Source organism: Denticeps clupeoides, chromosome 19 (assembly GCF_900700375.1).
Source record: "Denticeps clupeoides chromosome 19, fDenClu1.1, whole genome shotgun sequence".
Classification (NCBI taxonomy): domain Eukaryota; kingdom Metazoa; phylum Chordata; class Actinopteri; order Clupeiformes; family Denticipitidae; genus Denticeps; species Denticeps clupeoides.
Window position 1 is genome coordinate 11,123,802 of NC_041725.1, and position 26,708 is coordinate 11,150,509.

General features: G+C 43.7%; 2 protein-coding genes across 3 annotated transcripts; one reads left to right on the forward strand and one right to left on the reverse strand.

Moving 5' to 3' along the window:
* Positions 1-5,220: 5,220 nt before the first annotated feature.
* Positions 5,221-15,494, reverse strand: zc3h4 (zinc finger CCCH-type containing 4). 2 transcript variants are annotated; one of them, XM_028961588.1, is made up of 14 exons: positions 15,198-15,494; positions 11,838-12,069; positions 11,621-11,728; positions 11,241-11,484; positions 10,994-11,160; positions 10,809-10,905; positions 10,586-10,716; positions 10,393-10,491; positions 10,182-10,293; positions 9,896-10,005; positions 9,393-9,814; positions 8,974-9,317; positions 8,515-8,775; positions 5,221-8,098 (listed from the first exon to the last, which is right to left on the reverse strand). In XM_028961588.1, the coding sequence occupies exons 1-14, from the start codon at positions 15,272-15,274 to the stop codon at positions 6,489-6,491; spliced, it is 4,014 nt and encodes a 1,337-aa protein (XP_028817421.1). In that variant the 5' UTR covers positions 15,275-15,494; the 3' UTR covers positions 5,221-6,488. The 2 variants fall into 2 exon arrangements, with proteins under 2 accessions (XP_028817421.1, XP_028817423.1); XM_028961590.1 differs by lacking the exon at positions 15,198-15,494 and adding an exon at positions 13,711-15,189.
* On the forward strand, positions 13,916-25,802 carry sae1 (SUMO1 activating enzyme subunit 1). Its single transcript, XM_028961591.1, has 9 exons — positions 13,916-16,143; positions 16,387-16,498; positions 16,586-16,759; positions 20,918-21,063; positions 21,154-21,253; positions 21,327-21,432; positions 22,717-22,861; positions 23,329-23,398; positions 25,412-25,802. The coding sequence occupies exons 1-9, from the start codon at positions 16,043-16,045 to the stop codon at positions 25,502-25,504; spliced, it is 1,047 nt and encodes a 348-aa protein (XP_028817424.1). The 5' UTR covers positions 13,916-16,042; the 3' UTR covers positions 25,505-25,802.
* Positions 25,803-26,708: the final 906 nt, after the last annotated feature.

Genomic DNA, 26,708 nt, shown 5'->3' on the forward strand with positions numbered 1-26,708 from the left:
CCATCTGAGGAGGGAATAAAGAAAGGAGAACATCTATAACACCTCCTCATTCCCATCTTGTCTGAAAGCAGGAATGACAAAGAAAGAGCTCTTTTTAAATCACAGCCAAGAAACCACAGAGGCTTGAAATTGCAGGGCTCCGCGGTTACATCGCACATGCTTAACAATTTGTCACATTCCACCGTGAATGGCGGCCGGTGGTTTGACATGAAACATCGCTGAGGAGGATGATGGTAAAAAACGTATCTGGGCCACCCTGCTGTTTACGAAAGGTCTAAGATGCTGAACAGACGAGGCAAAAAGAAGTGTCCCATAACTTCCATGCACACAGAAATGTGACGCCGAGAGACTGTAACACTCCGTAAAATTATAGCATTCAGTCAAGTCGTGTAGTTTATTCAAGGATTATTTCTTTTTTGTAAAAGAATTTATTATATCTTTGAGTACCTGGGGTCTGGAACATTAGCTATTAGGTATCTTGGTATCTGCTTCTTGGTCGAGTTTCCGACAACAAAGGCCTATAAATTTATGTTTGCCAACAAATTCCCGCCTACAAAACTAAATTTGCCTGAATGCTTCCTTGTGTAAATGGTACCGTTTCATCTGTAGAATAACTTTAATCCATCTGTCAAAAGGACAGTTATTAAACGTAATAATTTCAGCCATTTGCTGCGTTTCGACAGACATGCAGATGTGTTATAATGGAGTAGAGTGGACAGTGTGCGTCCTCGGGTCCCCCGTGTGAACGCGGGACAGGATGTCTACTTGTGACCTTGTTCCCCGCTGTTACCGACACGTCTATTACGTAACCGCTCAACTGCTTTAGTCTCCACATCCACTAATCCGCACCCCCGGGATGTAAACCTTCCACAGTTCGGTCTGAAGTTCAGTCCCCTCCATTTGTTACCACGTTTGCTACGAGTGTGAAAGTTTGACACAGTCCGCCCATCCGACACTCGCATTTAACAGCAACAGCAAAATTCCTTTTCAACATCGCCAAAGGGGGTGAAAAAGTAAAGTACTCGCCTTCAGTGTCGCGCTGTCTGGTTTCTGTTGTCCGCGGTTCTGTCGGACGCGTAAGCAGGTAAAACCTCTTAACTGCGCCGCAGCTCCTGGACGCAGACGGACGCAGCGGGGCAGGAGTGGGCGTGGTCGGGGGGGGGCGTGTCTAGCGCACGTTCGTCACGTGACCACAGTCATTAACTCTGTTTGATGTGTAATGGCTGAGAATATTAACTCATGGTTATATACGCGGTGGTTGAAGTGTTTAGGGTCGTCTGAAAATGCCATTTTCTTGGGGAGTCCAGACATTGTTCAGAAGGAAAACGACTCTGACAGCTGGAAGTGGCTGAAGAAAGACCCACTATCAGTTCCAGTGGAATTCTGTGTTCTAATAGAAAATTATTTTCAATTATTTTAGTTGGGCTGAGAACAGTTGCACTGATTAAAGAAGCAATAAACCTGGCCAAATTCACACTAGTACAGTAAATGTAGGTTTTATTTAACACTCCTGTCATTTATTATTTACTATTCTTTTTGGAATTTATTCTAGTGAAACCCATTTCTTTTCTTTTTTTTTTCAAGGAAAAAAAGGGAATTTCTAAATTACCCTAAACTTTTGAATGGTATGGTAGTTTTTCTGTGGTGGGATGATGATCTCTAGAATGATAATTCAATTGAAGCGGGTGGTGATGCCACAGTAGCTTTAACCTAAGGTAAGGGGTGTGAACAGAATATAATCTTCATGTCTGGGGTCCACCAGGGTCCTCAGATTCGCCTACTTTCTTGGTAGAGCCCAAACATGCAATTTATACTGGAAACATTCACACAATTATTTAAAGCTGAGCAAGCCAGACGTCTTCTCCCTGAGCTGACTGCAGACGGCAAATATGCCGAGGGAGCAGGTCTCCAAACAATCCGTGAAAAACACACCCTCATTCTCATTTATGGCCATGGTTGAACTTCTCATAAAATTAAAACTGAAGACATTGCCAGTGGAATTATATGGCTGCCTCATTCTGCGTACCACACGCTCCCCAGCAGGAAAATGCAGAAACAACAACGGCAAGGATGAACGTAAGCAACACACGTTCCTAACAGACAAATAAGCAATAAAACGTAAAAATCAGGCGCTTTTTGTAAGTCTTTCCGAAGTTTCATTGCTCTGGTTGGGGGACGTGTCCAGCATTGGAAGTGCTCTGGAAGGAAGCGCTCTGCATCTAACAGCACTCATTGAGAAGCTACAGAAGTTGTCAAAAGTTTTAAACAGTTGACCAGAGCTGTGACCTCAGACACTGGAATTCTGGGAATTCCTGGATATGACCATATATTTTCCGTGCTCTGATCGCTTCAACTCACTCTGGGACCAGGGGTGGAAAGCAACACGGTCCATGTTTGAAAAGGATGACACCACCAGGAACGGGAAAACAGGCATTTACCAAAGTTCCACCGACTTTTCTCTCATGTTTTTAAAGCAGTGGCTTTTTTAGTGTTGCACTGGGTGGGTAAAATTCATAAGTATAATAAAGCAGAATTTTGTTAGGAGTATTCATATTACTCAAACTGTGTCATTATGACAAACACACTGAAGAAAGAAGCGGCTGAGTAAAAACCCCAGCAGAGGAAATAGTTTTTCCAGACGTGTGCTCACCAGTGACCCTCCCTTTGTCATCAATGAATCAGATGTTTTTTTTTTTTGGAGTGTAGTGATTAAAACTGTTCTGTCTGTGATTGCGGACACGATGATGGATGATGCAATGGACACATGACATAGAAATGTGCAATCATTTGGTCTCAAAGACACACAAATCTCCTCTGAGGGGGAGGTAGTACACTCCTGTTTCCTTCTCTTTCCATATCAGCGCTGGGTGGATAGGTGGGTCACGGAAGAGGGAAGAATTGAACAAACAGCCTGAAATAGCTGAGGACTAGAGGGGAAAGGAAGTATGATCATAAATATAAACTGAAGGCACTCCTACTAGGAAAACACCAAAGACACCAGCGCCTGCTATGGAGGTTCGGTAGAACAGGACAGAACTCTCATTTTCAATCTTCAAAGCCAAATTGAAAGGTTCAGAACATTCTTAATGTGCAGACGTTATTCCTGAGAAAATGACATTCTATTTTAGTACATAACTGTCGCACCCAGATGTAATTACAATGCAAGTGATCTCAAATAGTTCAGAAGGACATAATTAATAATTAAACCAAATTAAACGACATTATACGAGTAGTACATTGGAAGTACTGAGCCACGCTCACTTCTAAATAAAACCACGTTGACCGGTGATCATGACTAGAAATGCTGCTGCGACGGACGGCGCTGTGATAAAAGTTGGCAGGCAAACGAAACCCAACTGTGCAATAAAACAATTAGCAGATTGCACTGTTGTCTGCGGGCTGATAACGTGAAGAATGGAATTTTTTGGACCTGGGAAATGCTACGGCTGAGCGGGAAAGAAATATACAGCCTGAGGCCCGTTCCCAGAGGGCCGAGGGGCAGTCCTGCCCCCATCAAACCTTGGCACACCGCTGCGTCTCCGGGACACTTTTTTGTCATGCGATACCGTTAAGATAACACACTTCCTTACCTGTTATGCAACACACTTTTAATCAACACTTCAGTACCCCTACACAGTTCTGGGCGGCCCCTCATCAACAGCCACACCCCTGTTTGTGTTCAGCTGAAAGAATGGAAAAGTGGCGTGTGTAACTGCCGTCTTTTAAGTGTCTGCTGCAAATGAACTTCACAAGCGGCACGTTTAAAAGTGTTATTATACACAGACTGAAACCACACGGCGCTGTGCACACGACATCATCCCACGTCTCTGGAAGTTTCCAAAAAGAAACCATGAGATGAAATTTCTCAAGCGGCAATTGCGTCACAGAGAAGAGATCTACCGCCGGCTACAAAGCGGACTCTTCCCAGGAAAAGTAAGTGCTGGGAGGAATTCCGCAGAAAGGGCTGGAATGTGGTGGGGGAGGGCGGCAGTACGGATCGCATGGGAATTTTGAAGGAGAGGGTCCCAGACATTTAGCATGACGTTCTGCACGGGGCGCACGTTTTTCACTTGGCCGTGGACAGCTGTGCAGCATGTCCCGCGCGTTTCATACTCCCGAAAAACACAGATGGGTGCGTCCCCATCTTGCCCGGGCCCAATGTGCTCTGATCGGTGCTTTCTGCAGTTACCAAATTCAACACCACACTGTATCACACTGCTTCCAAAACTAGACTCCCTCTGAACACCACGGCCTAGTTCAACTCTTAAGAAGATCAGGGCGACTATATATACATGCCGGCGTTCTCTTAAATGGCTGACTTAAGAAGCTTAAATATACTTACTCCACAACTTGTAACTGAGAGGGCAATTGCACGCTCTATAAAACCCAACATATTAAAACTGATCTTAAATTAATCTCTTAATTCACTAGAAAGAAAGAAAAAAGGTAGTAAATCTAAAGGTCTGGTAAATCTAGCCAGTTTCGTCATTTCAGAGCGCAATAAAAGTCGCAGCACATGGGACTTGTCTGGTGATGTCTTCAGAATATAATGCAAAAAAAAGACCATCTCAGGTTACTACTTCTCCTCTAATTTGGGACGATGTACAATAGTGTGGATGGACGCACAACAATACGCTGTTGTCAGACTGTCATTTAACTGAATGTGTCGCCCCTTCGAATAACAGAGCTGTTCTCAAGACGTGCAAGTGCATTTGCTTTTAAGATTAAAGCCAACTCCTCTCATGGTTTTCCATCATAAAACTGCCAAACAGCATAAAAACACATGTTGGGGAAATTTTTGTCTTGTTGAGTTAATACTTTTGCAACTTACAACCCCTTTGTTTTGCTATTAATCAGTTTTGCTATTATTGGACATTAAATAATGTTTTAATTCCAGAAAACTTACCAGTTGATATTATTAAATGCTGTGATATGCACAAACAGTTGAATTCATGCAGAACCTAAAAAAAATTCCAGCTATTTTAACAGCAGAAAATGTAAAAATTGTAAAAATTCTTCAGCAACAGAATGCAGTAGCCACAGATTATTTTTGGCAAGAGTGTACTGGAAGGGGTTAAAAAAAACCCTCTTCAAAAGGCGTGCAGCTTTCTTGATTATGAAAAAATTTTACTGTATGCACATGTAGTTCACAAGGTCGCAGTAAATCATGAAAACGTTTTTCTCATTTCATGATAAACCAAAGGCAGGAAAGAACACATATTCCAATAGGCTGTATGTATTTTGAAATCAGTAACAGTTACAGCAAGATTGACATAATGATGTGAAGGAACAATGCAGTGGAAATCAACCTGGGTTCACACTGAGCAGGAACCATGACACGGTCAAGAAACACTGATCCGCAGCCATGGCAATTATCTTTAAATATGGAACTGCCTTTATTAAATACATCAAAACCTTACCTACAGTAAACAGGTTTATGGACATGTTTTGGGTCATCAAAGTCACTGTCATGCAAACCAAAATGGGGGGGAACATGAGCATTTACTTTGCATCTTGGTTTTTACCGCCAAGACACTCAGAGCGGGTTTTTGTTGCTTGCATTATCAAATGAAACAAGAGAAAAAAATCGTATGTTGCTCCTCCCCTGGTTGTGCATTTTAATCCGTTCATTTTAAATGCAGATGAAGGAAAAAAATATTTATATACTTTGTATAAAATGATTAGATTCAACTGTCATGTGACAAAATAAGGAAACAGGTCTCTGGTAAGTATAAAAAATAAATTAAAATGATCATATTTCACATGTGACGGACAGACAGATGGACACACAACAGCTGTGTACAGTTTTTGTTTCCTCAGAGGGTCGGGAGAGAATTTAAACCAGGGCTAAAACCCCCTCCCCACCCAAATCACAGAAGGAGAGTCAAGAAATGAACATGGCCAGAGTAAATACAGTGCAGACACACAAGAGCTGTTAAAAAAATTAAAAACTCTTACACTCAGAGTAGACACATGGAAGCCTAAGCAGAAAGTGGCGACCAACACAGAGCTGAAACATGGGGATGACTTTTTTTATCTTTTCTTTTTTTCATAGGAAAGGGAACGGTCATCAACATCATCATCATCATCTCCCCGTCGCACTCACTGGATACTTAAAAAAAAAAAAATGGCCGAGGTACAGGTAGGAGGGGTGTTGGAGAGCAAGTGTCAACAAAAGTCACCTTGAACCCAAATAAAAATCTCAATGATAAAGTCTAGCTTAGGCGTGACTTGCGTTTATACTGCTCAGAGTAGGATTTCAGTAAATGGAATATTTATTTTGCCGTTTGGAGTTCTAAAATATATATCTCCCCTTGTATTAAATACCAATGAATTCCCCTCCATCGTAATCCCATCCCATCCACCCCCCGAAAAAAAGTCCATAGAGTTCGATCTGCAAACACTGTTGTATAAGAAGGCAGGGCGCACCCCTCCCTCTCCTTTACACCAACGCACTCAACACATGGGGATCAGTGTTCAATCAGTGTTCACTGGCAGAACGGTGAAGCCGTTGGGTCAAAGCCTTTGAAAACATCCTTTAGGGAAGCAGCGTCCTGTTCGGCACTGTCTGGCTGGGCGGGGCTGTTGCCGCCGAAGGGACTGCCCGTGCCACTGGGCTTATTGGCCTGCTTGACCATGCTGAACAGCGTGCTTGAGACAGGCAGGTTGTGGACGGCCGCTGGGGTCTGGTCCGAGCCAGCGGAGGCGGAGCCACCTGAGGCGCCGGGCGAGGGCGAGGGCTTGGGTCGAGGTCGGTTGTAGCTGTTGTAGCGGTCGGTGGCGGGCTCTCCGGGGCTCTTTTCATCTTCAGGCTGATCCAGGGCTGATTTTCGTACAAAGAGAGGTTCTTTGGCCTTAGGCTTGGCCGAGGCGTCCCCGCCCGGTTTCGGCTCGGTGGAGGTGTTGGCATTAGCCGACGTCGAGCTCTCGGATTTCTCTGAGCTTTGTGTTCTGGGGTCGTAGAGGCTGATGCCACTCAACACGCTGCTGCTGCCACTGCTGGTACTGCTGCTGCTGCTAATGCCACCACCTGTGCCCACCCCCCGGCCTACTCCACCCGCAGACAGTAGCCGTGGGTCGTAGGGTGCAATGGTGGGTGCTGGAAGAGCTGCAGAGGGTGCAGAGCTGGCAGGCTGAGGTGTGGGCATTTCTGATGGGGGCTTGAGGGCAGATTTTGGAGGCTGGAGTCGGGGGTCGGCGGGGGGCTTACGGGCCATGCGTGGGTCTACAGGTTTCTCAGAGGACTGGGGCTGAGTTGGACTCATTCCCGCTTGTCCAGTGGCAGAAGGTGAACTCTGGGAGGGGCTGGATGAAGCACTGACAGTCTTAAGAATCCGGGAGAGCAGCTCAAAGTCTGGGATGGAGGAGGAGGACTGGTTCTGGGTGTCAGAAGCAGGGGCAGAGTGGCCAGAAGGGGCTGTATGAAGTTGTTGCTGAGCACGGGATAATCGAGGGTCCATGGAGGCCACAGGGGGGATGCCAGGAGGCAATGGCAGGAAGTCCTGTTTGGGGACCGGCAGAGGGATGAGGTCTTCTGGGCTCCACAGCACAGCCTTTGCAAAGTGGGGCATATTCAGGACAATGTCTTTTTTAATGTGACTGAACTGCTGGAGCTGTGAACGGGGGTCGCGCAAGGCCATGCCCATCAGAGGGTCCAGAGGAATAGGTACTGGCTTTTCCCGCAACATCCTCTCTCCTTCCTCTTCCTCAGCTGGGGGTGCTGACAGAGCAGGAGGCTTGTACACTAACGGGGGATCTGCTTTAGGTGGGAGGGAAGATGCATGGCGAGCCAAGCGTGGATCCACGGGGGCAGAGGACGATGACGAAGAAGAAGAAGAAGAAGGAGAGGCAGAGGGGTTGGGTTCAGATGTTGTGTGACTGGCCTCAGGGTTTCTTGAGAGACGAGGGTCACGGGCAAGGCGGGGGTCAGCTGGGCGACTTGGAGGCTGTGACGTGGATGCTTTGGCTAGCCGCGGGTCGCTAGGGGCACCATCGTGTTTAGGGGTGGTTTGAGTCTGCTGCCGCAGAGTTTTTAATATCGAGGTAACGCTTCCGCCACCATCTTCATCTTCACTTGAATACCAGTTTGCAGAATCACCTTGAAGAAAAAACAAACAAACAAATAAATACACAAAACAATCATAATAATAAAACTAATCAAAACTGTGGATCCACAAATTCAAGCTCTAATATGTTTGTCATGCTAATTAATGAGTAAACATGGTGAAAAGTGCCATCTAAAGCTGACTGTGGAGAACAGGCTTGGTCCCCATGGAACATGGTTTGGACACTTCAGCCATTTATGTGTGATGATTATTCATATCGTATTAAACTCATTAAACTAACTTTGATAAAAAATGGTAGCAGCCCTTGAAACAGGTGACCCCTCTTTCTGTCCCTGAGCAAGTCACAGAATTGTCCCTGTACCTGCTCATTGCTGTAATGTAATGTAAGTATGGTGAAGCTGTGTTTGTCTGACACTCATAACAGTATACGTGAAACGTTTGTGTGTACCTTCTGTTTCTCTCTCAGCTCCTCCTTCGGCCAGCCTCCTGGCCCTCTCCTCCTCTTCCTGCTGTTTCTGCTGGATCCTCATGAACAGCACACGCTGTGCTGGTGGCAGGAAGTCTGGCACTGTTATTCCAGACTGCTGATTGGATAAGCCTCCATTGGCAGGCCCATCGCTACCACCTGTGGAACCCACTGCCATGTTGCCATGGGACTGATCACTGCCAGCGCCTTCTTCGACTGCACCAAAACCCTGGAAGGTGTTACCTGCAGGGTCGATTCCACAGAACATACTGTATCAGTGGTGATTCATTATATCTCTGATGATAAGGTTTCAACGTATTTCATGTAATTATCAGGGTCACTCTGACCCTCTTCACTTCAGTTTACTTGCATGTGTTGTGGTGCAGTGTTTCACAATTCACTTCAATCACTGAAGTCAGTATGGAGACATTATACACTTACCATCTCCTCCTTCAGAGTCTGATTGTACAGGGAACATGTTTTCAAAGAAGTTGCCTCCGGTGGATGGTGGGCCCTGTTGCATCATACCCTGTGGTGGTGGCCCATCCACACCCCCAAAGTTGCCCATCATTGGAGGACCAGGACCCATGGGGGGTGGTCCCTGATTCATGTTAGGACCACCCATTGGAGGCATGTCATGGGGACCTGGTGGCATCATTCCACTGGCATTTGGCCCCATGTGACCAGGGGGTGGTGGGCCTGGGAAGCGAGGCGGAGGTCCTCCCTGAGGTACACCTGGTCCTGGAGGCCCAGCAGGTCCTGCAGGAGCACCAGGAGCTTGACCCCTGAAAAAAGAAGCACATTTGGTTACGGGTTCTTTACTCAATGTGTCAAACAACACAATTTGGTTGAAGACGAACCTAACACCGAGCTTCTGAGCCAGCTGTCCTGTAGGCTGCACAACAATCTCAAAAAGGGATGGGATCTTCTTCCCTGCATTGCTGGGACATGGCTGCGGAGGGCCCATTGGTGGCGGCGGTGGGCCATTGGGATTAGGTGGACCCTGGAAAGGACCATCCGGAGTTGGAACTGGACCACCAGGGCAAGGACCACTTACAGGGCCAGCAAGCGGACCAGGAGGACAGCTGGGAGGCATGTTGCCTTGAATGGGCCCAGGCATCCCAAACTCCATTGGGGAGCCATCAGGTGGTCCAGGTCTTGGAGGTGTGGGGAGCAGTCCCACACCCGGTGGAGGTTTGGGAAGAGGATTAATTCCCTGCTTCTTCAGCTCCTCGACTTCTTTCTCATCCTCTGCACCGGCCTCGGCATCCTCTGCTAACATCTTCATGAACAGTCCAAATTTGTTATATTAGTGTCTCATTTTAGTGCTGTTCTACATGGTCAAATTGACAAGGTGACTCACCTTGTCCAGCAGTTCTTGGGTGTCATCTGTCAAAGGCTCATGGGAGAACATGCACTCATCTCCGTTCACACAGGTGCCAGTTGTGTGGAATAACTTGCAGGGGAAATCACGTGCAATGGAGTCAAGGGACTTACGCAGAACAAAACAAACATTTGAAACCTTTTTTTTTTTATCTCACATGGCCAATAAATCCTGATTCTTAAGACAACAGCATTCTCTATAATGTGTCAAAAACCACGGTGTTAATAATTCAAAATCTACAGAGATAACAATCAGAAAAGGATATCATGCATGTATGGGCAATTCTCCGCCCGTGCACAGAAGCCAGTGATGTAAAACTTGCAGAGCTCTTTCCTTTTGGGAAGCTCTATATCATGGCTGAAATTGCAGTGTTCACCCTATCAATCAAACCGCAAAGAACAAAATAAAGTTAGAGCAACAAATGAAAATGCAATAAATAAAATACGTTGCATGTTAGATTGGAGTATATATCTTACCCATGTGCAACGGCCTTCTATGTAGTACTTGCAGATGGCCTTTCCTTTTTTGTCCTGGCCATGTTTGTCCATGTCAGACTTTTTGTGGCCACAACCATCCTTCAAAAAACATAGAAATTATGTTCGCAATAAATCAATAATGTATATTGATGGTCTCTTTACTGACAAATGTTAAGGGCTTAATAAAACCTACATCCATGTTGCCATTGTTATCTTCATCGTTGCCCTGGTCACACCCACGGCCCCTTCCACGATTTCTCCCTCTGCCTCGATTCATACCTCGGCCTCCTTTGCCTCGCCCACGGCCTCGGCCTCCTCGTCCTCCTGAAAGAAAAACAATGATATTAAATTAACCTTATTTATTAAGGGAAATTTACTTTTTTGTCACAAGCTATTTCACCCTAGCAGCTACTAACCACGTCCACGGTCTTTTGACTTCCTATACTGGTTCAGTTCCTTTGAGTAATCATCATAGTCATCCTCCCCCATGTTGTCGTAATCATCATCACCATACTGAAAAACACAAGTGAGGATGAGAGGCACATCTAAAAATCAAGTCAAAAGAAGAGAACATTCAGGTGAAGGGCAACATTAGACTCACCTCCATGTCGTCCCCATAATAGTCATCTCCATCGTCATCATCGCCACCCATCTTTCCCCGCCCTCGACCTCGTCCACCACCCCCCATGCCGCCCCCTCGCCCACCGCGACCCCTCATTCCACCTCTGCCGCCACGACCTCGCTGGTTCCTCATCCTGCCTCTACCCCCTACAGAGTGAGACATGTAAAAAGGGAATTGAAGACATTGCATGAACGGCTGGTTAAGAATTTATTTGGTGATATGTTACCTCTGCCCCCACGGTTGCTGCTTCCTCCACTCCCTTCTTTGGCTTTGCGGTACTGGTTGAGCTCTTTAGTGAAGTCATCGTAATCCTCATCAACCATGTCCTCGTCTTCCTCACCCTCGTAATTGTCATCCTCATAGTCATCGTAGCCCCCATATGACTGCTTGTCCATCTTCATATAGCCACTTTTCTTGGTCATGGGACCGCCATGACCAGATGAAGGGGGTGGGGGGTAGCCTCCATGGGACTGGATTAAGATAAATATATGATTACTGGCTGTGAATTTCACTGATAAACCAGAAGTGCATAAGATAAGGTGAAGAGAAAAAGTACATAAGATCATGTGACGATAGGCATTGAGGCAAAACACTGGCAGAACTTACAGAGGGCGGGTACTGGGGGCTATACTCCCGGTATTTTCTCTTCTCACTCAGACTGTAGTCTGAATCGTCACTATAGTCAGAGTGGTCATCACTGGACGAAGCATGCCGCTATAACACAAAATAATAATTCTGAGGGTGCTGCTTGATTCTTACTTAAATACTAAGAAAATCAGGCAAACTGCACAGTGAGGTACACAAGGAGCATAAGCGAACTCACCTTGTGTTTAGATTTGCGCCTCTTTTTTGCCCTTCTCTTCTCCTTTTCCCGTTCCCTCTCCTTCCTCTTTCTTTTCTTGCGGCGGTGGGCTTTGTCATCATCAGAGCCACTAGCATGGCGCTCTTTGCTGTGCTTGGGCTTTTCCTGGGGCTCTCCTCCCTCTCCACTGGGCACCTCAGCTTCTCCTCCATCATCCTCCAGTTCACCCTCCTCCAGCTCACCATCCTCACGTCTGTAAACAGACAACACACAGTATAAGCTGACTGCATAAACTCACGCTTAACATTATTGGGACATGCTATGAAAAATCAATTAGCTAAATATATTAAGTCCAATGTCAAACTTAACACACAGAAAATCTATTCCAACTCTGAACACTTGTGCAATTTGAAGACTTGTATTTCATGACTTACATGCAAGATTCATATCAGTGTTATTACATAGAAACTCCTCTTCTGCTTACATATTTCTATTTGCTAACAAGAATTTAGACTGAATTAAACTGGCAGTCACACAATCAGTGCACTTGTCATATGGATGGCCAATAGTTACCCTAAATGTTATTCCCTTTGTTGCATAATTATCTATTGCATGCATGCAAAAATGTCTTGCATTTGGCTGCCTGTAACTAACACAGCTAATGATGTTGGCAAGACCAATCATGTCTGCATTATATCTGTGGAAACCGAAAGCAACTAAAAGTACCTGTTAAATTAAAGTCTATTTTGACTATTGCTGGTACAGTTGGGAAGAATTGACAAAATACAAAAGGAGTAGCCAGAGTTCTTAAAAACTAAACAAGACATCTTCTTAACTAGGCAGTGGTGGCCTAGCGGTTAAGGAAGCGGCTCTGTAAACAGAAGGTTGCTGGTTCGAATCCTGATCCGCCAAGGTGCCACTGAGGTGCCACTGAGCAAAGCACCGTCCCCACCCACTGCTCCCCGGGCGCCTGTCATGGCTGCCCACTTTTCACTCAGGGTGGTGGGTTAAATGCAGAGGACAAATTTCACTGTGTGCACCGTGTGCTGTGCTGCTGTGTATCACATGTGACAATCACTTCACTTAAAAACTAGTTATTTGGTAGATAAATGGGCTGGGAGCTACAAGACCAGACCAGGCCAGGCCTTTTACAACTGTGAGCACAAACAGCCCTATTGAACAGTTTCTCTTCATTGAGGACAGTCTGTACTTCAGCAGTCCCCTGACACCATGATTTCTGGCCTTCGAGCCAAACAGGAGTCACTAGTTGCACTAAGCCATTCTGGGCAGCTGTGGAATCTGCACCCAGACTAATTGTTTTTATATTGAAAGTGAAAGTAAAGTGATTGTCATTGTGCAGCACAGCACACGGTGACACAATGAAATGTGTCCTCTGCTTTTAACCATCACCCTTGGTGAGCAGTGGGCAGCAGTGTGTACGGACGGTCCTTTGCTCAGAGGCACCTTTGCGGTTCGAGATTCGAACCAGCAACCTTCTGATTCCGATACCTGCTAGGCCAACCACTGCCCCATTATAATGCTTTCATTATAATGATTCAGTGAAAAGCACAAACATCTGTACATATTTTAGACATGGGTCATAAATATAAAAACACATCCCAAATTCAATCAGTTCAAACCTTAAAGCAGACAGAATAACTGAAGTTCTGTCCACTTGTCATAACAAAGGAAATTTGTTTCTCAAATGCACCGACTATGTATTTGTAAGAGTGGCATAAACTTTAAAACGCTGTGGTGGGACCACGACTAAATGTTTTAAGTAAACGCACTTGCTTTATGATGCTCAAAATAAGGCTACACTACTTTTATCATGCAAGAATAAATAGTTACGTTCCAGTACTAGCCTTGTAAAATATTGCAGTGAAGTACTTACTGTGATAGGCTATCTTCACATTTCCCTTCAAAAGTTGGGCTAAAGGTTCCCTGATCCATTGGTTTGAAACTGAGCCTAGTAGTGATTTCTCACTTTATTGTCACTGGGCTGGGCTTTGGGCATTGGAACTGGGGCATATACATATGACAGCCAGGGTGATATATAGGGAAAATTTCATGTTTACATATTCAAACATCTGATATGCTTTTGAAACATTGATTCCAGTACAGGGTCTGATGTTTAATTTGGCCCTTGGTACCTGGGGGTAAGAACACTGTATGGGAAACTATCAAGGTCAGACTGGGAATAAAAACAATATGATAATGCGTTGACAGAAACCGTTTTATACTTTCAGGATACAGAATTTCGAGGGGGCAACTGGACACTTCGGGTCATGAAAATAATCTTACACAAAGCAAACTCGACAATCCAGCTGTCAGTCAAATTAACACTATCTGAAACAAACCACTCGGTTACGGCAGCTCAGCAGCATCGCAACAACGCCGTTAGTTCGAGTTACGTTAGTGCTTCCAGAAAAATTAATGACAAGCGAGCGATTAAATTCCCCGTTGCTTGCTAGCACACAAGTTCCGTGCTACGACGACCGTACCGAAAACCAAATCGAATTTGTACGTCACAAAATACACGAACGATTAGCGGGTGTTAAGAAAATATATATATATAACGACACAACATTTTTTGAGCAGACGCAGCAGACTACCAACTGGTCGAGACTACAGCAAGTTTAGCTAAATTAGCTAAGAGAGACTACGTGTTAGCTTACACGCTGCGTCATTGGCTTTTTAGCAAATCCGAAATTCCTGTTACTCGAAGAATCGCAGTCTGATAAATGTAACAAATCTCGATTTCGTTAAAAAGTTGGTTAGACACTTGTGTGAGATCGTCATAAGGTCAATGTAGTCGTTTTAACGCAAGTTAGAAATTGGCAAATTATTAGCTAGCTAGTCGTCAACAATGAGGCTTAGCTCACATTATGCTAAAACACATGTACTGGCTCTGCTCTCTTCTCGAGCTCGAAATAATACAAGATCCATCTATTAATATTGAGCGTGGTTAACAAATTCTCTAGATATAAATATGGCGAGGCTATTTCGTCATTTTCCAGGTATTTGTCCTTTCATTGGTTCTTTTCGGTGTTGGAGACGGAACTTTGCTGGATCGCAGCGGTTGGAAAAGGACGGTCACTTCTTTCTTCGGAGCCAAAGTAACTTTGCTGCACATCTAGCTAGATCGCTCGGTTATGTCAAAATTCTGAATACATCCAAGGTTCGTGTTTGACCTTCCAGACTGCGATGTGCAACGTTTCAAGATGGCGTTCGTTACCTCTGTACTTGTTCCACAGAAAAAAGGCGACTTTAATCCCTTTGAAAAGGAAAAAAAAGAAGGAAGCCCAGGCTTTTTTATGACTAAAAAAGCGCAGGGTAAATCAATAGTTGGATAGAAATATGATTGTAGAATTACTCGACCTTTCGTCAGTGAGGCTGGTGTGTTCGTGGTTGGTTGTTGGGGAGTTTGGATGGACAGTCATGCTTTCCACAGCCATTTCCTCTAACGTTAGCTACATTAAGTGCAAAAAACGTCGACACAGGATACTACTTGTTATGCAAAGTCAACTGACTTTGAGCTACTTGATGAATGGTTTTAGGCAGAGTTCAGTTCATAGTTAATTCCCAACTAACAGTTTAGAAGAGATATTTGTTGAATTGGTTCCTGAGGTGCTCCGTCCTAAGCGCAGTAAAATGAAACTCGTATGCTTAAAATGGCGGAGCCTCTTTTCCAAAGAGAAGAGGTGGGGCTTTTCGGACGTCACCGCGTAGTTGTTTACGTAAGCCGACGTCGCTCACGGAAATTGCCGAGCGTTACTCGCTCTTTACATTTCATCACCCATACGCCTACAAAGTATTTCTTTTATATTGTTATAAAATGTACCAGTTTGAATCGCGATTCGGTGTTTATTAACTGTTTATATAAGTTCACATCCATGCTGTGACTGTTGTGATATGAGGAAGAATGAAGGAATTCTCTTCAAACTGTCTAGAACAGTGCTCATTCTTCTATAATTACAAGCCAGAGAATGGAATGGACAATACACGTTCTTCTGATTTAAAGGTTCTACAGACTAATTCAGAAGGGACCGTGTCGTTGACGTTGTACGTAGCTGTGTGTACGTGTGTCGTCATCACTCTGCGACATTCGAACCGAACAAAGCGGGATTTTCATTGAAACAATCAATAAACATTTCTCTTTTGCGCCGCCGTTGTCCTAGTTTCTGAACAATCAGTATCGTTAATATATTGACGGTTGCATCAGGATGATTGATATGGTTGAGAAGGAAGACGCCATTATCAGCGAAGAAGAAGCCGCTCAGTATGACCGCCAGATCCGGCTGTGGGGACTGGATGCACAGAAGAGGTTAGAAATTAAAAGAAACTTTGTTTTTCAGTCTCACTTCAGAACCGACAGGTTCCGTTGCTTTGGGTTCTTGTGCTTTGTGCATTATACTGGCATTTTTCTGCCTATCATGTATGTCTGCTAACCCTAACCCTGCAACTTGGCTGCATGTTCAATGTTTTATCACGTGTATTTTTTGGGGGGGAGTGAGTTCTATTGAGCTGACATTTCACGTCTAATCCCAAGATAACATTCCTTTCTTAGACTGCGGGGCTCCCGTGTGCTCCTGGTTGGCCTTGGAGGACTTGGAGCTGAAGTAGCAAAGAATTTAATTCTTGCCGGTGTCAAGGGCCTGACATTGCTGGACCATGAACTGGTACGACGTGTCATGCTTGACTCACAGCAGCCCATCTTCCCGATAAACGGTGGCCGTTAAGTAGCCTTTTATATGCTTACTTTCAAGGTGACAGAGGAGTCCTGTAGAGCTCAGTTCCTGATCCCAGTTGATGCCCTCGGTCAGAACCGAGCCCAGGCCTCTTTGGAGCGCGCCCAGTTCCTCAACCCGATGGTGGAAGTGGAAGCAGACACGGACAAGGCAGAAGATAAACCAGATGACTTCTTCCTTAAATTTAATGCAGTGAGTTTATGGTCCTTGTGACTAGGTTTCTTCAGTTATGGGTTAAGATCATTTTTTTATGCAGTTATTCAAAATCTTATTATTATGTGGGCTGTGATTTGTTAAATCAAAACTTCTGTGGGTTTTTGTTTTATCTTCTGCATGTTTTTTGAAATTCTGAACTCACTTTAAAATCTTCACTCTTGTGCTGATTGGATTTGGTGATGATTCTAGGTGTAAAGTGCAATATAAATGTATATGAAAATCCAAATAATATATTATTCCCCTAATGTTGTAGTAAGATAACAATAAGATATATGTATTACAAAGCATTTTTAAAAATTGCTTAATTTATTTAGAATACAGCCTATTTTAACTATTTAAACATATTTTGCAATAATTCAGAATCATACACTTTCACATTGCTGTGCACCTTTAAGACAATAATTTCTCATCTGCTTAAAATGTTTTTAATTAAATTGTTTATTGTTTTTCCTATTCTTAATTTCTTTGAATCAATTACAGGATTTAATTATATTGAGGGATTGAGTTTCCAACAAATATACTGATTAAATATAACGATATGAAAATAATAGATTACACTCCCTCTATTCTTCTTGACTACTTTCAGTTGCTTTGTTGTGTTTTCTGCTATTGGGCTTTACATAATGTAGATGGTGATTTTTCACATGCTTGCAGATATTCTATATAGTAATACATTTGAAAGTGGTATGTTTGAAACATTTATAAGCTCTAATGTTTCAGTTGTTTTATTACAGCTATTTGTTCTCTCCGGTCTGTTCCCACAATTGTCCACTAGATGGCATAAGGTCGTAATTGAAGGCAGCTTTTGACATGATGTAATCCGTTTTTTTTAAATAACTTATTGGCTGAAGGATGAGTCGATTTGAAAAACAGTGGTCTTCACCCATGCTTTTGATTTGTAGTGTGTACCGTTCTCTTAATTGGTTTATTTTTTTTCCCTCGATTGTAACTTTAGGTTATCTCTGTAACCTTTTTACATCTGTATAATTAGTGAAAATTCCTTTGAAAGCATGTTTTTTTTGTGCTGAAAGATGTGCCAGATGCTGTGAATTTTCAAAGCATGAAAGGGCTGCTTCTCAGCCTGTCTGCACAGTCAAACCAATGGAAACGTCCCAGTGGGACTAGCACTGGAAGTTCAGGAAAGGCGGAGGCAAAAGGAGGTGTGTGTCTGTATATTGGAGTGTATGTGTGCGTGTGTGTGCGTGCATGCATATATGATGACATGCTTTTGTGGAGGAGGGGTGCATTATTCTCTTTAATCTTTTTCCACTGAAATCTCTCTGTAGCGCAGGTCCTGACCACGGTGCTCACATCAGAAAAATAGCCGCAATTTCCACTGCATGCTGTACACATGGTTGCTGGAAATGTAACTGTGGACTTGCCTGGATGGAAAGATACAGGATGGTACCTGGCACACCTGATGTCTGTTGGTCTAAATACAGTCCAGAGTGTGCCCTCTTTGTTATGATGAAAAGATTAGATGCCCACACCCAGACCTGTTTTTTTAACCTGATGCCTGTACATTTTGCCACCCATTGTAGAGTCGGTGTCAATCTGGTACTTGTTAGCTGTTTTACCCTTGATGCAGCAAGACTTTCATTGTTGCTAGGGGTCCACCCCCTGGACAATCTGTCCCCGTGTGCCCCCCTTCTTCTGAAACATGCGATGGAGGAGGGGGAAATGTCATCTCAGCCATGCTGCTTCCCTCAAGTGCTGAGCACCCTGCAGGCATACATGCGCGCACACACACACACACACACACACACACACACACACACACACACACACACACACACACACACTCCTGCATGTCTGCAGTTGGGAATCAGACCTTCAAAGTGCTCTTGCCTCAGGCTATGATGGCCCCACCAGTTCTCCTGCTGAAAGGGTCTCTAATGATCACCGCTGTGCGCCTCCGATGAAATGTCTGTCACTGGGTTAAGAGGCGGACTGAGCCATGGCTGTCAGGATGTTGTAGCGCTTTTATCTTCATTATCGTGGTGTTATCAGATGGTGAAGCTCTTACTCTCTTGTTCACGCTGGGTTAAGGCGAGGTCTTTAAAGCTGCCTTTCTAACTTGTTCCAAATCAATTTGACGCCCAATTGCAGTTGAACTGCAGTTGAACTTGAGTGGACCTTGTTTTACACTACTCTAATTCCTTAACAGGCGACATACAGAATACTGATGGCAGGGTCGGCTCTTTCATACCATCACCATTTTCTGTATTATGGCAATACAGGAAGTGTATTTTCAATATTCTGTATACCGGTCAATGTTCATTTGTAAAGGGTTATAAAGGTCTGTAGCTCTAATTATTAATTAGCTCTTATTATAATTAGTTATATTATAATAATCCAGCATGTCTAATTGCCAGTTTCGTGAAAGTGATTGTCATTGTGAAGCACAGCACACGGTGACACAACCAATTGAGTCCTCTGCTTTTAACCATCACCCTTGGTGAGCAGTGGGCAGCCATGACAATGGCACCTTGGCAACCTTCGTATTACGGGTCCGTTTCCTTGACCTGCTACGCCACCACTGCCAATAGCTATATTATTGCTATATATCAGCTTTTTTAGATAACAAATAGGCATAAATAAATAGACGACCCCTTAATTGTGGTGTAGGTGAATGAAAACGAAGTGTCGTGAAGGAAGTTGATTGCTGAGCACGCCTGTGAATGTAAACATGTAATATTAGTGTTTTTCTATCGCCCCCTTGTGGTCTCCATCAATTATTAATCCAGCCTGCATTATGCAGAAGGCTAACTAAACATATTTGATATCACCCTTTACATGTCTAATTTAAATACTGTCTCTCTTTACAACATAAATATGCTGAATGATAATTGCTATATCAGCAATCCTATATTAGAAAGTAAGTCAACACTATATAAAATAAATTGCTTTATTTTTTAATTATGCTAGAAATTGTAACATTTTTGTAACAATTACATAATATTTCAAAATAATTATGTATTTTACTACAGAAGTTGCAGTGCAAAGCGAACGGGTGTGTATACATGTAAACAGGAACCGAGGCACGCCGAACAATCCCTCCTTTGCAGATAAGAGAATGACAGTGAACACTCCTCATTCCCTCCAAACAGACTTTGGCAGCTCTTCTTGCTGTGTGTCAGGGTTCATTGGAGTGTAGAATAAGAAAAGGGCCGGGCAGTCATAATGGCTCCAGTTATCTTGACTGTGATGTGGGAGTGTGTGCAGTTTGTGGTCCTTGGATAAGATGGACCAAGCCCTCTGGTCAGTTGAGTGCCCTTGTTGCTCCGAATATGTTTTTGATTTTCAAGAAAGCACTTTTTTTCTCTCCTTGTGACGTGAATTCCTCAAAATGTCTTTGCAAGACCCAGTGTTTTTCCATTCCCCTTTACTCAGCACTTCTGGTTTCATTTTAGAATTCTTGATTGTAAATATTACAATAACTTGCGTTGGTTTTAGTTATTTTGGGGTTTGCTGTGTGGGTCTGCTGCCTTTTTAAAAGGAAAATAATAAAGAGAGAACAGGAAGTAAAAAAGTTTCCAATTGAGTTTGTAATTTGAGGTTGAGCTCTCTCCTGAGGTCCATGCTATTTTAAGCACAACAGATGCTGTGATGTACCAGACGGTGATTTGTTAGTGGGATACTGTAAGGCACATGTACTGTATATAATACACTACCAGCCAAAGTTTTGAATGCACCGACTCTGCGGCTAAGGTGGAGTCTGATGCAATAAGGAATATTTAGTATATTCTTTTTGGAGCAGGGGAAAGTTTGTTTTAATCTGTTATGAGACTTTTTACCTGCTTTGTTCTCTATTGTATGGAGGTGCTTAAAGTGGCAGAGAGTGTGAAATGTTGCCACAGCAAAAAAAAATCAAATGTCACATTTTCTCTTACATAACCTCACGTGTTATTTCATAGTCCTGTGTATTCACTTGTATTCCTTCATTTAAAAAAAAAAAAAATTTTAATGTTAAAAAAAACATTTGACTGGTAGTGTAATTGACTTGTGGATCTTGTAAAGTCATAAGACTATCAAGCAAATCATTGTGATCTATATGTGAAGTGGTTGGGGCTTCATTAGCCATCTCATTTTATGATTCTCATACTAAAAAAAGATATGTGTTTTGTTTTTAAGGTGTGTTTGACACATTGTTCACGGGACTTTATGGTTCGTGTGGACCAGCTTTGTGCCCCAAAGAACATCAAGGTCTTCTGCGGAGATGTTTTTGGTTACCATGGTTACATGTTCGCTGACCTTGGCCAGGAGCATCAATATGTGGAGTAGGTGTAGCTCTCGGTTGTGTTGTTGTTAATAATGTATATCTTAGCTTTCCACCACCCCCCCTCAACATTATTATTTTGCCATTCCAGAGAAAAGCCTAAAGTGGTTAAGCAATCAGAAGATGCTAATGATGGACCAGAGGCAAAGAAACCAAAGGTCGACCCTAACGAGACCACCATGGTGAAAAAGGTTTGGATCCATCCATTGTATTTTATCTGCTCCTCACTTCCAAACCTCACCCCACCTTTCTCTCTGTGTGAAGACTGCGAGTTTCTGCTCATTAAAAGAAGCTCTGGAGGTGGATTGGATGGGTGGAAAGGCCAAGACCAACTTCAAGAACATACCTGTAGGCTACTTCCTTTTGCAAGGTGAGAAAGTTGGTTTCTCTGAAAGCTGAACTGAAACACAGATGACAGCAGCAGCTCCATGTGCATCTGTAATCACAAATGATGTGTGAATAATATTAATGGCTAGAGTCGCAAAAGAAACAGTTGAACACAATTGTAGCCTCCATATCGATCATGTTTTAGGCATGAGTAAAATTTGTATACTGCAGAGCAGCATTTCCCTCCTCCAGGGATAATATCAGCTCTGAGTGTGACAACCACCAAAACAAAACCACAGAGCGCTTTTTGATATGCAAAAATTTTTTTGGGGGGGATGCATATGCTCCCAATATGCCAAGAAGTATTTGTAGTTGTAGCAATGCTCATGTGCTCAGAAAGGTGGTGTTCAAATCAGTTTGTTTTTTCACCACTGGGGTTCCTGTGCACATGGCTGGATTTTTTTTTTCAATATGTGAGATGATTGGAAAGTCAGCCCTCGTTTTATTACACACAAAAAAAACAGCTTTATCAAAACCTTTAACCCAGCCTGGGTTTTTTTTTATTTGTGATTTGACCTTGGCAAGGCTTTACTGACAATGCAATGTTAGGTGAAGTTGGTTAGGTGTACGATAGGCCAAACAGGAAGACTTCTTCCTCCCTTCAGGGTTGTGTTTTTTTTTTTTTTTTTTTTTTTTTTCCTCTCTCAGTGTTCAATGCAGACTGAACTTTTTTCTTTTTTTTTTAATGCCATCCTCATCCGCAACCGCTCGTTTTTCCATCACCTGCTGTCCATGGCCAGTCATGTGTGGTGACATTAAGACAGAAAACAGACAGGTCTCACCCCTCCCACCCTGAAAATAGGCTTTACCCAATCAGATTGCCCTTTAATAAGTGTTATTAAAATACTAGTGGAAAAAAAGCGAACGGACAGGAAAAACAAATTCTGCCATGTGCGTGACACTTTTGAAAGTCTTGCTGTCCCTAGAGACATACAGCTGACTGGGTTTTGAGGAAGAGCTTTTTCCCTGCTGCAGCCTGTTGGTTTAATTTGAGGTTATGCTACCTCACTGGTTGGTCCAGGTAGAGCACCCATTACCCCAATATTAAAACAAACAAGCGCTATGTGAAACTGTGTGTGTTTTCAGTGAGTGGGTGGTGGTGTTGGCTCCTTGTAAAGAACAGTAGCAGCGGATGCAGTGGGAGGAAGTTTGTAACAATGTATAGCAATGGACCCATATCGTTGGTGCAGGGACATGCATGGGCCACTTCTCATTTTTGAAATAACAACAGTGATGTCTCCCTGTTCCTCCCACCACCCGCCAACAGTGCTGCTGAAGTTTCGCACAGACAAAGGTCGCGACCCTCAGCCCGATAGCTATACAGAGGACTCAGGACTGTTGCTGCAGATGCGAGAGGATGTACTCGAGGCCATGGGGGTCAGCATTGACCTACTTCCACCCAACTTTGTCAGGTGACTGTTTTGTCAGGTGTCTGCAGTGTATGCTGTACAACTGCAGAAAAGAATTAATTTTTGATCACAGCCTTGTTAAACCGCACAAAGCGCCATTATTAACAGCATCAGCAAATAACAGCGTAACATGTCTGTGATGCAAGACACTGTACATATCCTTTTCATCTACACATCTTTCCCAAAGCTTAAACATATATATATTTTTGCAATATTCAGTTCTGTTTTAAACAGTTAAACAGCTGAACAGATGTGTTCCATAATTCTTTAAAGATTCAAATGGTTAGGTTTAGACCAGTTGTTGGGATCCCAAATCTCAAAATAATGCTACAGAATATTTTCCTCAAAATTGTACCGACACATTGCACATAATCAAATCATGAAACGAGAAGACACAACTATGTACTCTGTTTTGGGCTGCTTTTGCTTTGTCTCATTTTGATTTTAACTTTTTGTGTCCTCCTCTACAGCTATTGCTTCTCTGAGATGTCTCCTGTCTGCGCTGTGGTTGGAGGGGTTCTAGGACAGGAAATTGTCAAGGTGATATTTTTGACCATCTATTATGCCTATTTTCTTCCTGTTCTCGGACCTCAAACTGTGCCATGTCTAATGAATAAACTCAGTAAAATGACACTACAGCCATGTCAGAGAAAAGGAGCGATTACAGAGCATCAGCTTAGCAGCAATAGTAACTGACAATAAACTGTCCAGTTGGGGAAAAAATTATGTTCATTTTCTGCTCATCTCATTCCCATGAGATTTATTTTTCACATCCACATGGTGTTGGAGACTGTAAGTAAAAATCAGCTTTAAGGCAGTGTATACACAGTATATGTAGAATCATGTTAAAGGGTGGTGCAAAATGCAAAGATGCACTGAGTACTGGAAACTGGAAAGTATATGAATAGCAGCATATGAAGTCATTTGTGCAAAATGCAAACAAAAATGAAAATCTTTGCAGAGCGTATGAAAGCTAAATTTTGAATAGAACTGTGATCCATGTGAAAGAGAAACAGTCCGTGTAGTGCAGTGGAAACATGACGATGAGACATGTTGTGGTAGAGGATGCCTGTACACTCAGGATATTCAAACCTTAAAATGTTCCATGCAGTGTACTCTTTCAGTGTTAGGAGTCGACTCTCTCTTCCCCTTCTATGCAAACATTGAATTTATTTCAATAATCTCGCACCTTTCTCTACTCCTCCTTTCAGCAAACCCATTGCTTGCCGTACTGTGCGCTACACCCTGCACCACGACACTTACAGGCCTAGCCCAAGCTGCTGCCAGCGCTCAGTAAGGAAATGGCCATGGACCGTTGGTTTGGGACAGAAATGATTTTTGGGCAGCTGGTTGCTCTTCTGGAATCTGTCTGAGTTCCAACGGAACATTAGCTGGCGACATATCTGAAACTCCGACAGAGGGGAGGTAAATTTACGGTCACTGAGGAAACGCGCTGGCGCGATTTTAAACGCCAGTGGCAGAGCTGGCACGTGCCTGTCGGATGGGCACCAGGCGGAGACGCCGGCCAAAGCAGCCTGGTCCGAGCTGAGAGCTTCGCTTGATCAGGACTGTCAGCATATTGGCACACCGTGGGCATGGGAGTCCTGGGTGACCGCAGATTGGCAGGTCTGGCTCGCAGCGATGGTTGTGTGGGGGTTGAAGGGGTAACAGTGAGCTGCATGGTGTTTCTGTGAGTGTTGTGCTTTGGCATAGCGCACCGTTTGTGGTGTTGTGAATTTTTCCTTAGAGACCAGGAGACGTTTTTGGATATCTTTCTCTTTCTATTTATTCAGATACTCGCTGCTTGGCACTGCAGTCATCAAAAAGTTGTCCAACTAAGGCCGGGATACATCGTACTTTATATACATTTAGGGGCGGTGCTTAGATCTAGAGATCAAGCACCTGGGTGACTATTCCCAACAAAGCCTGCAAATGAGCCACTCACACCAGTCCTAATAAATTCATCAATCCAATCAATTATTTGTCTGATGTCATCACATTTACCTTAAATGCAAAATACAATGTACGGCACCTTTTCATATGGTGCTATGTCAGCACATAAAAGGGTTCTTAAATTTGTAATCTTACAGAGTCTATCCAGGGATGTTTTGCTCGTATTTATATATATTTTATAGAAAAATTAAGACTTAATAAAAGATTTAATATCAGGAGGTAAGATTTCTAATCGATATGTTGTATAGTTACTGGCCTAGGTTTGGGAGGAAAAATATTTAAGTGTGTGTGTGTGTGTGTGGAGATGATCTCATGTCTGAAGTGACGTTCGTTGATGGGCCGGCCCTCTCGCTGCACGGTGGTGGACTGACGCCAGACCCTCTCCTTACTGCCCACTGCAAGCATGATGAAACCCACTGCAACACTGGCGCACGTATGGCCCGGCGGGTGTCAGTCTGCTCCCGAAATGCCCCATACCATCTGAAAATAAAAAGCAACAAAACAGCCTCGCCGCGCACCCATCAGGACCACGTTTGGAACGCGCGTGCAAAGAAAACTTTTCTGTGCTGATTTGCTTTGCTTGTGCTTTTTACCGCACAGGCTCTGTCCCAGAGAGACGCGCCGCACAGGAACTTTTTCTTCTTCGATGGTTTAAAAGGAAGCGGTGTGGTGGACTACTTCAGCAACAAGTGAGCGGAGCCTGGATGCATAACGTGCAGGATGGGGCAGGCATCGCGAGAAATTGAGTTTTTTCCTTCTGGCTTTCGTTTTTTTTTTTTTTTGTCTTGACTGACCGAGCCTTCGTTCATGAACACAATCACGGCGAGTTGTGATCCACTGAGCCTCCTCCCTCCCACCCTCCTGTTAGCCCTTCTATCAGCCTCTTGAATCCACACCGCAGATGAAAACATTTCCCCCAGCATCCTTTCTTGTAGAACTAAAAATACACCATGTCGTTTTTACATTTGTAATAAAATAATAATTCACAAAATCAAGCCTTTTCTGGTGTTTTTATTTATTTATTATTTTTTACGTGAAGGTTTTGTGACATATTGACAGACAGATTCTGTTCTCACTGCAGGCCTGTTGATACTGCCTGAGATCTAGGGATAGATTAGTGGTAGAACCTTTATAGGTTAGGGCCAGTGCTCAGTGCAGACAGGTCTAAGCCTTGAAAGGACCTGTCTTCTCCTGTCACTCATCACCTGAACTCCAGAGGAGGAATCCTGCCCAGGTTGAGGTCCCAGCATGACTGGTTGGACAGGAACAGGGAGATGATTGTTCTTCTGGCAGATCTTTACAAGGAAGCTTTGTTGTTTTGTTTCGTTTTTTTACCCCAAGACAATGGGCTCTGCCAAGGGACCACTTCTTCATTTCTGGACCGGGTGACAGTGGTCTGATTTGATGAGCTGTTTTACAGTTGTACAGCAAAATGGCTTCTTTAAGACTGGGCACCATGCACTCAGAAACAGAAAGGAAGTAAACAAACCTTACTTAAAAACCGCCCCGAGGCCGATAATGAGAGTGGTGGTGATTAAGACGCGATGGGGGGGCAGCCACTGCTCTTTTCCTCAGATTAAGGCAAAAACCAAAAAAAAACAGGATTAATTATCTTAGCGCACTGCCACAGTAAGACCTTTGTTTTCATTAAGACGCAACCTTCTCTAGCGATCCTGAGGAGGCCTTCGGCACGAACACACCCGCCAGCTGACAGCAGCATGGCGTTGAGATAAGGAACCGTTCCAGAGATCAGCTGGTTTTCCCGTCGCACAGTGCGAAAAAGGCTCCTGTGGTTTGGCAGAGGGCCGATGCGACTCGTGACAAAAAGGTACAAGGGCCTTTCAAGAGGACAGCCTGTACAGATGTTGTCTCTCCCTCTGCTTGTTATTGAACTAAC